The following is a 16,763-nucleotide window of genomic DNA, read 5'->3' on the forward strand; positions in this document are numbered from 1 at the left end:
GGAGGCTTGACACCGGTTGTTCCCGCGACGAGGCCGCAATGGCTGACGGAGGGAAACGGGAGAGGCCGAAAGAGGCTCGCCGCTGCAGTCGCTATTTTTGCACGGCGGGACGCGGGATGGAGCCCTTCCTCATCGAAGAAGTGCAGGCTCGTTTGGGCGCCACTCAGGTGACCGGCTCCGCACTCCTTAGGACGCGCCGGCCTCGGTCGATAAAATAACGGCTGAGTAGCTTGCTTTCCTCGCCGCAAAAAGTATACGGAGAGGGAGGCAGCGATAATAGGGGTCTTAGATTGAGCTAAAGCAGGGGTCTTCAAACTTGGCCCTTTTATGACTTGTGGACTTCAACTCCCAGAATTCCTCAGCCAGCTTTGCTGGCTGAGGAATTCTGGGAGTTGAAGTCCACAAGTCATAAAAGGGCCAAGTTTGAAGACCCCTGAGCTAAAGTCTGGGTCAAATTGCTCGTTTGTACGCTCGCTGCTTCGGAAGACCAGTTCCTCCAGTTAGCCGTGTTTAAAGTCCCAACCACGCGGTTTTGGCGACCCAGTGTAATTCTCCGTACGTTTCTCGTGCCGCGACTGTGTTTAAATGGCTACGTTTGAACTCATCTGCACCTCTCGTATCTTGCGTTACATCTTACCACATCTCACATCAGTCTGATATTAGAACTCCTATTTTTAACTGCTTTGTGACATTTAGGCCGAGTTTATAATCATTTGCGTTACTGGTCCAGATGTGCAAAATCTGGGTTCTAAAATCATGAGTTCTTCAGCTTTTAATAATTAAGAGGCAGATGTCAGGGAAAGGAACTTAAGTATTCCTTTATACAGGCAACCTGGATGTATTGTAGCTATTGAAAGGGCAAGAGTTCTTTGCTGGAATAAATGACAATAAAACAAAGTGGTCTGCGGTATTTATGTAGGTAAACTGATTAGTTCAGTGAGAACTATTGTTGCCTTCAGGGATGAAGATTCTTGTCTATGTAATAGTGTGCATCTATATGGTAATTATAAATGCTAATTTATTTTTTTGCTTGCACCAAGAGATAATTTCATCTTTCTAGTGTAAAAGCTACATTAATGATCACAATTGCTTGGCTTGTTGTCTAAGTCTTAAATTGAGTTTAGAATCATTTTCAGTAGGAAAAACTACCTTTTAATTTCCCATACTTTGGGACTTATCACAGGATGCCTGAAAAATAAGAAACCAGTTCCTGCTCAAAATGTCTTTTGTTGACATGCATTAGTGATCATGAAAAATGTTTTTATTAAATCCAGTCATTTGTGGAGGGCCTGACTTAGAGCTTTATGAATGTTCAGTTCAGAACTAACTTCTGTGTAACAACAGTTTTACTCCATAGAGAATATTATACAGAATTTTAAAAACTGTAGGGGTTTTTTCATGTGGAACATTCCATAATGTGAGCCCTCATCTCACAGCTAGGCTGTTGCTTTGTATTGTGCCAGCACTCAGATAATTGTTCAACAAGTAGCACTTATGATCATCAAAGAGAAAAGAATGTACAACCTAATTATATTCTATATTAAATGGTAACAGATTATCTTTTCAAAATCTAAGCTTCTCAAGGCAAGGAACAACACTTTAAGAAAAGATACTTAGAAATTTGAAGGAGAGGGGCAGTGTAGAAGTGCAATATAGATAGATAGATAGATAGATAGATAGATAGATAGATAGATAGATAGATGTGTGTGTGTGTGTGTGTGTGTGTAAATTACTAACAAAGAATTAAGGGAGACTAAGATGCATTTCTGACTCTTTAGTCTTCATCAGTCAGTCATACCCTTCTGAGATTCGAACCTGGGCTGATTGCATATTAGGCAGGTTTTTTTACCTCTTGAGCCACAGGTTCTCTCTCGCTCTCTGTTAGTTTTCTGCAAGGGGAGATATGAGTCAAATGTTAACTATTTAGATTACCTTGCTAGGCCCCAAACATGGGGCAAATCTTTATTTCCTGTTTTCAGCCTTATCTCAAAGGCTATAGAACAGGCTGTAGTCACACCGGACAGTTCATGATATATATATATCATGAGTTATATATATAAATTGGTGATAACAGGCAGTATAACAATACTATTAATAAATAATAAAATGAATAGTTGCTGCCAATATTTGAAAAAGAGATGTCTTATGTCAAGTAAATCTTTGTGCAAACAGACAACAGGAGACACTTTCTTGTTATATTGTCACTTACACTGCTAAAGGGACATTGATCACCAGCTGCCTGTGGGAAGCATTGCAGAAGATAAATGGAATCAGGCAAACACAAGCATCCCTCTTTGCCTCTTTTCATAGTACCCAGTGCATTTTATAAACAAAGTCAGCTGTTTGTATTAACTCATTAATAAGGGAAAAATTATTTTTTTTAAAATCAACTCTCAAATATATATCCAGTTTTATTTATTATTGGTATGCATTCTCTTACAAGGTAGAATATGTAGCAGGAAAAGTTTTCTTCAGTACCAGTGTTGAACTGAGTATGTTGAAGAAATTAAAGTCGGCTGAAAGATTATTTCTGCTGCTGAAGAAATGTCCTCCAGTTTCCTTCTGTGGGAATAAAGGTAAGAGTCTTCTATGTTCTTGTCTTTCTCTCTTTGTTAAAAGAATGCATTAATTTTCAGTTAGGTGCTTCATTCCCAATTACTTGTTTAGTGCTTTGCATGCAAAATGATAATGTCTAGGCTTCCTTTACTAAGTAGATAGTCATGAAATTAAAATGTTGCTTGGGATGCCTTGGAAGGAACATACAGTACACTTTTGGATTTGTGAGCTCCAGAACAAAATCTACCTCTTAAGAAAGTAGTTGCTTTCTGAGGATTTTGAAAAGCAGTTATCTGAAGTTTGGGAAGAAGAGAATGAAGACATTCTATTTTCTTCTGAACAGATTAATAACATTTTCTTTCAACTTTAGCACCCACTAGGATTTTAAAATTAAGTGATCATTCTAATTCAGGGGGGACGTGTTCTCATTCAGTTTGCTCTGGATTTTAGTTTAAATTGGCTTAAAAACTTTTGCTATACAAAAGTTTTTTTGTGTGTATTATTTTAATTAGGAGGCATACAGGCATGCCAGTGAATTTACCAAATTTACAAAGGAAGAAGTTGGCTTGTTACATAACTGGAGCACTAAAACTATGGAATTTAATAGAAAATCTTGTCTTTTGTTTTTAGATGTTAAGTGATATGATAAAATGTATGGACTAATAGTTTACTATTTTATTTCAGGAAGAATAATCCAGGATGTTCAAAAACTTGTAAATGAGAATCCCAGATGTTGGCTTCATACAACTGCTGTCTGGAGAAGTCTTTATGATCAGGCAGCAAAGCAACTAAACTTCTATCAAGAATATCCAGATTCCAAAAAACAGAAATTGGAAGAGGAAAAACATATTGAAAATGAAAAGCAAAAAACACAAATAATATTACAGACAGATACTATTAAAAATCAAATTGAAGATCAGCAAAAATGTGATACACACAATGTTTGTAAAGACATTTTATTGCCTCAGAGCAGACCTTTTCTTGAAAACACTCCTGAACTTGAAGACCAAACTATTGTTTGTGATAGTTATTTTAGTTTCAGAGTATCATGTCGTTGTAGTGGAATACTTGCAAAATTATTTACTGCCCAGGTATGTAAAAGACTATTCATTTGAAAGCTCAGGAGCTGCTAAGCTTCATGAAAATTGAAGGGTAATATGTAGGGAACAAATTGATGTGTTAAAAATCTAAATCTCTTAAAATTCTATAGGCCAAAAAGTATCCACAATATGCTGTGTTTTGCAGATTTTATTCTTTTTAAACATGCTAATTCACAATGTTAATTCACAATATTCTTCTTTGCAATTATATCTGTGGCAAGCTACTCTTGTGTTTAAGAGTATATTCAACTGCACAATGGAAATGGCTGCCACCTCATTGTACATACAGTTTACAGGGATTTTTTTCATATTCTATTGCATGGAAAAATACATTTATTACATTCAAAATAACATTTTTTTAAAAAAATACCTTATCAACCACAATTAGAACCATCAACTCTGTCAGCAAGAACACAGTCTCATAATGAAGCATTACATGACTGTCACTTTTAACTTCCTGCTGCCTTTCCCATTGACTACTTGTCCTGAAGCCAACTGTGAAGCATACAAATTATCATGGGATGCTGCAACAATTATAAATGTATAATGGTTGACAAGCACCCAAATCGAGATCATATGACCATGGGGATGCTGCAGTGGCCACAACCTTGAAGACCAGTTTTGAATCTCTTTTTAGTTCTATTTTAACTTCAAAAGTAGCTGAACAAGCGGTCAGTAAACAAGGACTACCTGTACATTTGAAAATTGCTATCAAAACAGTTAATTTTCTTAATAATTGTACTGTCTCTCTAGATTATTCTGTAATTGTCAGAAAGGATATTTAATTTATGCATAATTCATAATTATATTTAGTGAATGACAGCAACATTGAAAAAATAGCACTGCTTGAAGGTGGACATTTTGTGTTCTTAAAAGCTAAGCAGTTGTAACTTGCTCTTCTATGCCATCTTTTGAAATTCCTCTTAATTGTCAAAAGGAGATGGAAAACAAATTAAATGTCAGTACTGTCATTTTGAAAGCTTACCCAGTGTGTTTGTGTGTGTGCATGCACATATAAAATATAAAAATAACTTGCTAGATGTTTTGCTGTCTTAGACCTTCTTTTTAAAAAAAAAACTCATAACAAGACAAACTGAAATAAAAGTAATTGAACTTGGATGGCTTGATTTCAGTAAACATGCATAAGGTAGGGATATAAAATATGTCTTATGGCTTCTATAATATTCAGCATAACTATTTTCTTTGCTGTTTCCTATTCTAAGTATCTACATAATATGCTGCCTACCCAAATAATTCTCATGTTTGATTTGTAATTGTTTTTTCAGGAATTGGGAAAAATTATCGGAATAGCTCTTATGAAGAATTTTGGATGGAGAGCAGATCTTAGAAATCCTGATTTAGAGGTAATAATCCAAGTTGAATTGTTAGAAGCTTTGGGCTTTGCCTTCTTCAGATATCAAATAGTCCCTGAAATATGACTGGAGGATATTTTTTATGAGTATTTTTGTTAATAAAAATGAAATCTTATGTTACAGTTGTAGAATTTAGCTTCCTTATATTTTGACATCTATACGTTCCTGTGAAAACAATCAATAGCCTGCCTATCTGTAGTGGGAAAGTATTGCTGTCTTGATTCATTGTGAATGGTCACAGTGGAGCAAGGGTTCTCTGCCAGATTAGTCCCATATAGATCTACTCAGAAATAAATTTTAAATGGTTTTTGTAGGGTTTATTCCTCAAGAAGGGACGCGGTGGCTTAGTGGGTTAGTATGCTGAGCTTGTTGATCAGAAGGTCAGCAGTTTGGCGGGTCGAATCCCGAGTGCCGCCTAACAGAGTGAGCGCCTGTTACTTGTCCCAGCTTCTGCCATCCTAGCAGTTTGAAAGCTCGTAAAAATGCAAGTAGAAAAATAGGGACCACTACGGTGGGAAGGTAACAGAGTTCCGTGCGCCTTTGCTGGCCACATGACCACGGAGATGTCCTCAGACAAGCGCTGGCTCTTTGGCTTTGAAACGGAGATGAGCACCGGCCCCTAGAGTTGGAAACGACTAGCACGCATGTGCGGGGAAACCTTTACCTTTACCTTTTATTCCTCAAGAAGTGGGTATGGAATTGCAGATCCAGTATACTAAAGACACCCTATGGATAGGTATAATCCCATCCAAGCTTTTTTAATTAAAAAACCCCCTGCAAGTTCCTAGTTGCAACATAACCTGTCTAAATTACCATCAGATAAAAGGAGATTTGGAATTTAAATAAATGTTTGCATTTGCTGCTTGGAAGTAATAACAAAAAATACCATAAAATCATCTGCTTCAGGTGATTGAGAAAATATGCTGCTTTATGTTCATAAAAGATGGCCATCCAGCCTTTTAAAAAGTAGTTACATTTTCTGACACAAAGAAAAGGAAATAAAATATTCCTGCAAAGCAGTACAAGAGAGGCATGACAAAAATCAGAAGGGTGAGGAATCTTAAACATAAAAAAGATGTAAGAGAATAGACAAAATATTGAGAAAAGCACAAGGTGTGGACACTTCAACCAATTTTATTAAACTGTAAAATTAGAGAAAGAAAAAATAAGTGCAATTTTTTTGAAAATGTTAAAAAATATAAACTTATTAAAGAGGAAAACCTTTGAACCTAATCATGACTGAAATCTGAAAAAATTACAGAAATCTAAAAACAAAAGACAAAGTAAACAGTGCTCTAAAAATAAGGGATATAGATAGAATTTGAAAAGTGGCAAACCTTAAAGATAACATCTAGACAATACTTCCACATTACCTGTAGGATCTACCATTTAATTCATTGAACTTACTTTCACTGTCCTGAATTCTGGTGGAGGATATTCTGTACGGGCAGCAAGATTTGCAAATAGTTTGTAGCTGTCAGTAGTAGAACATTTCTGCCACTTAAATTCTTTGGACAAAAATATTTGGCCAGTATTAATTTGGTGTTTTTTACATTTTTCTCTTCTTCCTGAATATCTCTTTTACTTGTGTTTGCACTAATCGAAAAGCAGAAGTAGTGATCTCAATTTTGTACTATGTCTTATACAGTATCCGTATATTATATTTCATATAGATATAATACTTATATGCATTTAAGGATGAGATTGCTTTTTAGAATAAATAAATATATCCTTGAAAAAATGACTGAGATATCCTATTATTTTTTCAATTTGCAAGTAATTCTTTATTGTAAATTTTCATTCCCTTACAGATCTTTGTGCATCTAAATGATGTTTATTCTGTGATTGGGATCCCTCTATTCAGGTAGATGACATTACAAATTATTATTCCTTATTTCTCTATAAATACTGACTTTTCTAATAGAAAACATTCTCTTCCCCCCAAAAATAATTAGAATGGTTTTTGTTCTCATTTTATTGACCTTGCAATAAATTGATGAGAAATATTTTATTGCAATAATTAAATGTTTAACATGGTAAAACTGTAGCATTCTGTGTCATATAAAAGTATAAATAACTTGGAACATGGTACTTGAAACATTTATACATTTATATTTCCCTAGGGTATGACATTGACATTTAAACATATAGATTGGCAGAGGTGGGAACAATTGTCAACGTATGAAAAAAGCAGTGTCAGAATTTGCAGAAATAAATTTTTAAAAAAGTTTCCCCCCCCCCGAAGAGTTATATCCATATAACTCTAAGTGATTGTTGGAATTTAGAGACCTAGAATGTGGTGTATTAGGAAAAAGATGAGAATGAAAGGAAACAATCCTGAAGAGAAGCATGTCATTATTGACACATTGTGTTAGAATTGTACATTTAATTTAATTTAATTTATTAATATTTCTATACCGCCCTTCTCCCGAAGGACTCAGGGCGGTGTACAGGGCAAGAATAAAACACAGAGTTACAAAAATTAAAAGGTAATTAAATACATGCCCATAAAAACAGTTGATACATAATAAAAACCCCAATAAAATGATAGTAAAAACCCCACCAATCCCCCCTCAGGCCAGGCCGGCTTGTTTGAACAGGTATGTTTTCAGATCGCGGCGAAAGGAGCGAAGATCGGGCGCTGTCCGGAGCTCAACCGGTAACTGGTTCCATAGCTCCGGGGTGCCCACAGAGAAAGATCTCCCCCTGGGGGCCACCAGTCGACATTCTCTGACCGGTGGCACCCTGAGGAGGCCCTCTCTGTGGGAACGCACAGGGCGGAGGGAAGTTGACGCCGGCAGCAGGTGTTCCCTAAGGTACTCCGGACCCCTGCCATGTAGGGCTTTAAACACCATTACTAGTACCTTGAATCTCACCCGGAAGACAACTGGTAACCAATGCAGCTCACGGAGCAGAGGTGTGACATGGGAGTATCGGGAAACTCCCAACATGTGCATTGAATGTTCTTATTTTTATTTAAGTATATCTATTATTCGCAGACTTCCCTTGGCAAGTCGGGCATATATTAAAACTGCTGGATTGCGATCTACCATTGCTTGGGCTATGACATCGCTTGCTGAAATCAAGGTAATGAGCAAAATAATCATTCTAAGTAACTATTATGGGAATTTTATAGGAGCATTTGAAGCATTTAATGTATGTGAGAGCTGCATAGTTTGCAATTTCCTTAAATTCAGTGGGACTTAATTTCTTAATAAATATGCAAAAATGTGTGAGTAGTTCAAATCAAATTAAATTATCTATTGTCTCTTAGTTTTTAATCTCCATGGTATATACAGAAATTACTATAAAATTGGTATAAGGATTATTGAAAGGTATGAAAAGGAAGATAAACATTCAAATGTGCGGTGTAGATGGAGAAAAGTATTAACTGTCAAATCTAACTTTTGCTTGCTTTATTTATAGTATATACTATACATTTTTTCAAGCCAAGGAGCAATTACCTATAACTTATAGATTGTATTGAATTGGTTTTTCCCTCTCTCTTCAGGCTGGGGCATTTGTATTGGATCCTATGTGTGGTCTAGGTACAATACTTTTGGAAGCTGCAACTGAATGGCCTGTAAGTTCTGTTCTTTTAAGAAATACCTTTATTTTGTTACTTTGCATTACAAGTCCCAGTGTCCTCACAATTAAAATCAATATCCTAAATGGGATTCAGCTTAACATTCATTCAAGTACAAAGTACTAATCCAAGTAATTAGTATTTGTATTACTAACTGTGTTGTAAGAAAACAAATATTCTATCAGCTATTGCTCTTCATAAATTTCCTAAAAAGCTTCCACGTTAACTTATTAGCTTACCAGTTATCAGTAGACAAATTTAGAATTTTTGAAGTCAAGAGTATCAAACTTCCTTTGAACTTACATCTCCTGAGATCTTAGACACATCTTTATTTTTTGAGTCAGAATCTTTTTGTTTTTTGTTGAAAAACAAGCTTATCACAAATTAAAACAGGCTGAAATAACATCTAAAGATTACAAACATAAATTAACAGATTTTTATGTGTGGGCTATAACATTTGCTTACTGGAAATAACAGACATAAAAAAGAATGAGTGTTTCAGAATAATTGAAATAATTTATATTAAGTTTTCTTTTATATTTATATTATCTACAGATAAATATGGATGGATAACTTGACTTAACATTTTCTTAAGTATGACATAATCTGTGTCAAAAAAAATCAGTATATAATCATTTTGAGCCAGATTAATCTTTTTCTCAGTTTTTGAGATCTTTCGCAGAAACACAATGAATTAATGATTTTGACTCTCCAATTTATGGTCTTTCCTATTCTCTGGTTTCACTGATACTGTGAAAAGCAAACAAAAGTTAAAAGCTTTCATTTCATGTAGCCTATGTGATCAGATTTTATTTGTTTGGAGCTTTGTGTTATTTTGTTGTGAGAATTGCCCTGTGTTCCTTTCTCTGAAGATGCAAAAAACAGCTGCTTGGGAAGAAGTTTTTCTGTTTTATTTGGGTCAGAAACACTGCAAAGCTTGTTTATGGGACAGCTGACATCAGATTGGTACATCAGCAAGGTTTATATACATTTTTTTAGCATTTGGTGTGAGTGAAATATATTTTTATGACCATGAGAAAGCAAGAAAATATAGCTTTTATGGCTAGAGGAAATATTTGATTTGTTATCTTCTTTATCAGCAAAGATCTTCCTGGCTAGACAGAAGTGCTAAATTCCTGGGCCTTTTCCAGCCTTAGAATCCTGCCTGTCAGTGATCCTTTAAGGAAACGTATTTTATGAGTGGTGACAGGTTTCTCTGACTCCAGACCAGAAGACTGTTTAGGGGGGGGAGGGAATCAAAGGCTTTTTAACTTCTATCAATTTGATTCACAGTATTTTCTTCAATCTCACATTTTCCAACACAGATTGGCTATTTTAATAATGTGTAAAATTTGTTATTAATATAATTGTTTGTTTCCTCTACAGAATGTGCATTATTTGGGGTCTGATATAAGTGATTCACAGTTACAAGGAGCCTACTCAAATATTAGAGATGCAAGCCTGATAGATAAAATTGAACTATTTAAATCTTCTGTGACTGGTAAATATTAACAAGAACACTTGTTAAATTACATAAAAATTTAAACAATGTATATATTGTTATACATATTAGATATACATATTGCTTTATTTTTTATTGGCTTGCAAATGTTTTCTTTATAGAACTAGAATGTAAGTAACAAAGTCTCTTTTTCCCAGAATTGTTTTGTGCAGTTTAAGCACTTGATTATGTGTCTTTAGAATTAAGGTTCGGAACTGATACTAGTGTTTTTTCAGATAATTAAAGAGGATTTATGATACACAAATTCTATCAAGATATGAGCACATCTTATTTTTGCCTTCGATAAGCAAGTTTTTATGTTAACATCTCTTTGACTAGGAACAATGGAATAGTATACAGTACATGGGAAGTGAGGTGTTGCCCAAATTTACTTTATGAATTGTTGTCTGTCTTCATTTTGCCTAGCAGTTATTAATGCTAATTGTGAAGATGTTAATTTGAAAAGAAGACAGTTTGGTTCCAGAAATGTTTCCTGTTATTCTGTTCTGGGAATTCCTAGCAATGCTGATTGTTCTGCATATGTGATACTTCCAGCAGCAAAATTAAGAAATACTCTCTTAATTCCCACTGTTGCCCTGTAGAAATTTGGGGGACCCTATGAAACTCTCCACAAGGAGGAATTGGCAAAAATTGAGTCCCATACAGGATACTGTCTCTGCCCCATGTATCAATGGCAGTTCTAGAATAATAGAAGCCCAAATAGAATCCAGGACAATATTCCTAATGTAAAATCCCTTCTCAGTGAAATTCCATGTGTGGGCCAGCAAACTTCGAGGCTTTTAAAGGACCTCTTAAAAATAGAATCTTGTAAATGTTCCATGTTTTCTTTTCACATTAAAATATTGTTACCCAGACTAGGTAGAGATTTCTAGGGGGTACTATAATTACCAAGCTTTTTAAGATGGATTTTCTTGAACTTGTTTTCAGTCTGTTCATTCAAGAAAATATTATATAGATGCTTTATTTATATATCTTTTTTGAATTTCATATTCATAAGCCTGCACATCTTATACAATAAGCCAGATTATGAGCTAAAGGCTAAGTTCTCTATTGCAGGCCATCTGGCCCTTGATTATCAGGCCTTTTGATGTCCTGGAAGAAAGTGGCAATATCTCATTTGGAGTGAGCTACAATACATGAGCCGTATGGGTCAAAGATTTATGTTTTGCTGTTATTTTACTTAAACCATATCTACACATCCCTTAATTAATCTTGTTTCTTCCATCATAATATCTTTTGTTAGATCTATTATTTTACATTCCTACCTTATAATTGCAATTCCCTAGAGAACTGTCAGTATGTACTGTATGATATTTTGCAATGGGCTGTTTCTTCCTGGTTATATTTTTTTTTAGTTCCTTCCAAATGCAGAAGAGTATAACGATTAAAAATTTCATTCCCAGGTGAACTTTTAAGTTATAATTTTGTCTTAGTTCAAGTCCTTTTCGGTGTGCTTTATCTCCGCAGGATTACCTTTCCTGTCAGAAAGTATTGATGTCATTTTGACAGACATTCCATTTGGAAAAAAGTTCAAAATAACAGAAGACATAAAGTTCTTTCCCAGAGTTTTTCAAGAACTTGAAAGGTACATGAGCCAAATTATCCGGAATTCAAGAATTACTATTAAAATGAGATTTGGTGTATGACATGTAGGCAAATACACATCATAACTAGATAGAAACTTGATCGTAATTACCTATCTTCTTACATAAGTACTGGAACTGATAAAGGAGAATATTTCAAGCTTAGAGTCAAATGAGGAGTCCTTGGTACTCTCTGAGCTTTGTTGTTTATTTGCAGATGTTTCACTGATTTCTAATCAGTGGTTGGAGCACTGGTGATATTACCTAGTTTAGTAATGGAACATCTGCAACAAAACAACCGAGCTCAGAGAGCAACAAGGATCCATCATAAATAATAGTTTCAAATAGGACAAAAAATACATTGTTGGTTAATGCTAACAAGCTCAGAAGGGCTGAATCTAGTCAAATTGTATACGAAGACTCTGTTGATGCTGGTAGTGAATCAGAAGTCACAGGATACATACAGAAAAATATATAGTAAAGGAAATGTTCTTGACAAAGTTAATTTGGCTCAGATGGGGGAAAATGTTTTCAAAATATGTTTTTTATTTTTCCCAGGACATTGACTGTAGCCTTAAGCTCCCCAAGTATAGGATACTGTTATGTATGTATATTCCTGAAACTATTGTTACATTTAGAACAGCATCCAGTTGTAAAGTTCTTCCTTACTTTTATTGTACAGCTTACAGTACTCTCTTGAAATCACTTCCTCTCCAATCTCTGCCCTGCAGGAGGCCAAAGGGTCAGACAAAAGAGAGATTACCTACAGAAATTCCCCTCCCCCATAGAACGGAGAGATTGGAAAGGAAGAATGAGTACTGTAAACTGTCTGCATAGTGTGCCTGCAGTTCCCAAGCTGCCAGTGCAATCACATTGTTTTCAATGCATAGAGGAGCAAACAGCTTACTCTCTTGCAATCTCTTCCTCTCAACTCTATTTTGCAAGGTGGGGAGAAAATAGTTCAGGCACAGAACAATGTGTACTGCCTAATGGCAATCACAATACTGAGGGATGCTTAACAAGTTGTAAATGGTTGTAAATTTGGCCATAATGTTATTTTTTCAGCCCTATCAGTAACTTCAGGCACTGAAAATGTGACCAATCAGCAAAGACTATCTCTAATGTAAATATCCCTTCAGGTTTTTTAAATGCCAAGATCCATTAAAATTTGGGGGGTTGTTGTATTTGATTGCAGTTGAAAGTCAAGAAATCGTCATTGACATTTATTTCAGCTGGGTAATAATGGATACAGTAATTAAACATAATGAAATACTGGCCTATATGGAAAAAAACGGAATTTTATGATACCTAATATTAAAATCTATTTACCAAGATGTTACTGAGAGGCTTTCTCTTGGTGTATCTTACCATATGGAAAGGTAAAGATAAAAATAGAGATTGTAAACTACTAGATACTCTGAAAGTTTCTTATAAAATGATAAATATTATTGAAACCAAGCAATAATATCTTAGTTAACTATTCTCTATTGTTTTTCAGGGTGCTTTGTTTTGGAGGGACTGTTGTATTGTTACTCAATCAAGAACTCTATAAATGTATTTCTAATGGTATTGCCCATGGCTGTCAGACTGAGAGATCCATCTTTGCAGAATCTTCTACTGATTGCAGACAAAGTGATTTGATATCAGTTGAGCAAGATACCAAAGAAGAAAGTACTAGTTGTGGTACTGTTTCCCCCTCTTCTCAAGATGCAAGGAAAGAACAGCTCAGTTTTAAAAAGGCAGATCTTGGTTCTCTGGTGTTCATAGAATCCTTTGAAGTTAGTCTTGGCAAGACAAATGCATTCATATGCAAGTACAAGAAAATAACTTGAAAGATCTAGAAGGTAGCAACAACAGGCAAGTATGTATAAAACACCACACATTGATGGAGTTGACAGTCAAAATTGCATAGCAATCACAGCACAAGATCCCAAAAGATTATATTAGGATCTGTAACTGAAAACACAGGGCTAAATTTAGATGTTTGAGGCGAAAGAGGCATGGTTGCTAGTCCAGATAATTAACAGTGAGATAGCTTTAAGGGACATTATTTCTCAAGGCGGTCCTCAAGATAACCAACATGATGCATTCTCTGAAGTAGTTGATAATAGTCTTGCATCAATTCTTGGCATTTACATATCACCATTTTGCAATATTAGGCAAGGATCATGCTTGGTATGTCATAGTGCATTGCACTACATTGTATTGTATTCTGCCTTCAAGGGAATTGTGCAGGATATAAGTGTTCTTTGGGAAGATATTCAGAAGAAACTTCTGAAATAGCTTTCCTGGATGCCAGTCCATTGCTGAGCATTATTCAGAGTATTGGCAATTGCTTTTCATAATCTTGTGTTATGGATCCAGGAGATGAGGATTCCCCATTAATGGAAGCCCTTTTTATATTAACTGTTATTAGACTGCAGATTTGTGCCTGAAAATCATAATGAATCCTGTTTCAGAAATCACTGCTTTGCAGCAAGAAAATCCAAATTCTGTTTTTAGTATTTTTCCTAGAATTGTATGGGAAGTCTCTGAAAATACAAAACTTAAAAAAAACACCTGAATCTAAGATTAATTTTGCATCCATGTATTTTTGCGCACACAGAACATTTTGGAGGACAGGTCTCTTTACACAAATTCATAATTTAACTAGTAATAAAAGATACATTTATTTGTATTCGGAAAGAAAGATAGAAGCAAAAAGAAAATATGCAAACATTCCTAATAAAATAAAGACATTTGGTCTAATTCAAGCAATTATATAACCTACTTGATGAATTAGAAATTATATAAGTGCCTGTCAGCCATTTTAGCAATTCTGATTCAGGTACATTAGCTGTATTATGCTTCCAATACTATATGTTAATTTACCAATGGAAACTATAAAAACCAGTTATGTAAGCTGGCTAAAAATCAGGGAACTTGTTAAATCTAAACATATTTGCATTTCATAATTCACCACGTGTGTAAGAATGATAATGTATGAAAGTGATTTATTATCCCTCCTGTTCATCTATAAATTCTAAGAACCTAAAGGGAATACTCCAATTGTTTCAGTAATAGTTATGACCTAGTCATAGTGGCGACATTAGGTATATTTGGAGCAAGCATATTAATTCTGTTATGTCAGTTATGAAGCAAAGATTTTTGCTGATAGTAAATGTCCTTTTTGAGGATGGCCACTGCCATTGACAGTTACAGAAAAATAAACAGCAGGCATGCCCGTAAGTTTCTCTCTTAACCTTACAGTATTGGAAATAGCTGAGAATGAATCTGGTATGTAAAGATACTTTTTTTCCCTTTTGCATGGCACCATGGAGTTGCTGCAAAGGAAGGCAAGAGCTGGTGTAGGGTCTACTTCAGATAGATAGTTTTGTCATTAAGAAATCCAGGAATGCATTTAGAAAATTGAAACAGGTATAACCAAATAAAGAATAACATTTGTAATTTGTGGCTGTATTGTTTATAAGAAGAGCCATATCCAAGTCACTTGTTCAGGAATTTTATTAACAGATAACATGCCATTCTTTTTAGACAAAAAAACCCTGAAACACATAATATACATTGTTTCCAATAAAGCCAATGCTGTAATCCATTTTATACATTTTATCTTTTTTATATATGGCGTTGGGTTGTATAACTTGCTATATAAAGTGGGAAGTCATTCTACTCTAGCTCCTATTTCTGTTTCTTCTAAAAACAAATCATTCATTCATTTCTTACACAGGAAATCTTTCAAACCTCTCCCATACATCATTTTGGTAACTATTAAAATAATTATAATAATTAATAGAGAAGACGAAGTATCACCTAACAAGACAAAAATAATATAAAATATAATTAAAATAAGGAAAAAATATTACCAAGTAGATAATATGGCAGTGTTTTTGCTGTTTTAACCTTACATACTAAGTTTTCTTTTTAAAGTCATTTATGTAGCCACTCAGATGAACCTCATGACCCTGGACAGCAAATAGCAATTGAAACATGAACACAGTTTTCTTGTTCAAGTAGAAATAGTTTCATTTCATTTGTGCATATACATTGTGCTAAATTACCATCAGTTCCACAACAGGTTTGCTGTCTGAACTTGAAATATTAGCCACCATGGAAGCATAGATGTCTTTTGTGTTTCCTGGCTGCTAAGTCAGTGTTCAGTATTTAAAGGATTCAGGTTTTGTCTGTGCTTGGATTCTGTATTAAGCTCCCTTATAAACAAAAAAAAGTATCTCATAAAAAGTCATACAGAAGAATCTGTGATAGATTTTAGATGGCTAATCTTTGTCCTACTAATAAATGGCTGAGTGGTACAAAGGCATCCTGCTGCAACTATAAGTCCTAAACTGCACCATGCACAGAATATAGACCAGCTGTATCCATGTTCAACATCATCAGGCAGACCATAGATAATTTTGGGAAGGCGGTTTAGGTCAAAGGATATACTTGTTGCATAAGTACAGAGGGAAATAATGCAAAAGATGCCTACAAAGGAAACATTACAACAATTATAAGATGCATAGAAATAAGAATTTCCAAAATAAATCATCTGGATACACATAAGCTTTTAACTGTGTGATAAGAATCTGAACTTACAGGAATGGCATTGCTAGAATGTCATAAAATTTATCTGTCATCAGAACTGTATCAGAAAAAAACAATTGACATTTAAATTACATTATTATAAAGCAGATATGTCCTATTGTAATAATAATTTTGAAACAAGATAGGTGGCAAACAATAAAAAAATACCACTTTAAAATAGTCATGATCCAAATTTTTATTTCTGAGTTTTATAAAGGATATTCAAGGCAAAGAAGCAGAATTAAATTTTTCAATGTCTCCAAAAAGAAGTTTCAGTCTCAAAGATTCCAAGAACTGGGATTGAATCCCAAGATCTTCCTTAATCTGCAAAAGGAACTGTGCTTCTTAAATGCCCAGTTTTTAATCAATATTTTATATATTAAATTATTTTCATATATTTGAAATTAAGGACCTTTTGTTGCCATCATCTTGGATAGACAGATATTGTGGTTAGAATTCCTT

At 34.6% G+C, this 16,763-nt stretch overlaps 2 protein-coding genes across 6 annotated transcripts in view; one reads left to right on the forward strand and one right to left on the reverse strand.

Annotated features, from left to right (window-relative positions):
* THUMPD2 (THUMP domain 2 tRNA and snRNA guanosine methyltransferase) overlaps positions 1-16,763 on the forward strand; it is an 18,122-nt gene continuing 1,359 nt past the window's right edge. Inside the window, exons 1-10 of the mRNA XM_083379330.1 lie at positions 1-167; positions 2,444-2,576; positions 3,241-3,647; positions 4,943-5,020; positions 6,841-6,893; positions 8,029-8,116; positions 8,541-8,612; positions 10,002-10,116; positions 11,605-11,722; positions 13,219-15,137. Coding sequence (XP_083235456.1) covers positions 39-167; positions 2,444-2,576; positions 3,241-3,647; positions 4,943-5,020; positions 6,841-6,893; positions 8,029-8,116; positions 8,541-8,612; positions 10,002-10,116; positions 11,605-11,722; positions 13,219-13,552 — 1,527 coding nt within the window. The 5' untranslated portion in view covers positions 1-38 and the 3' untranslated portion in view covers positions 13,553-15,137. The remainder of the gene's footprint in view (positions 168-2,443; positions 2,577-3,240; positions 3,648-4,942; positions 5,021-6,840; positions 6,894-8,028; positions 8,117-8,540; positions 8,613-10,001; positions 10,117-11,604; positions 11,723-13,218; positions 15,138-16,763) is intronic.
* The window catches only part of TMEM178A (transmembrane protein 178A), a gene marked incomplete at its 5' end in the record, with an annotated part of 18,201 nt that continues 16,644 nt past the window's right edge, over positions 15,207-16,763 (reverse strand). For 4 of the 5 annotated variants that reach the window (XM_083379365.1, XM_083379364.1, XM_083379363.1 and 1 more), the window contains one exon: positions 15,207-16,202. In XM_083379365.1, the coding sequence (XP_083235491.1) occupies positions 15,961-16,202 (242 nt within the window). In that variant the 3' untranslated portion in view covers positions 15,207-15,960. Of the gene's footprint in view, positions 16,203-16,313; positions 16,360-16,763 lie in introns of all 5 variants that reach the window. The other variant, XR_014494365.1, reaches the window with a different exon arrangement.

Source organism: Vipera ursinii (assembly GCF_947247035.1).
Source record: "Vipera ursinii genome assembly, chromosome: 1".
NCBI lineage: Eukaryota > Metazoa > Chordata > Lepidosauria > Squamata > Viperidae > Vipera > Vipera ursinii.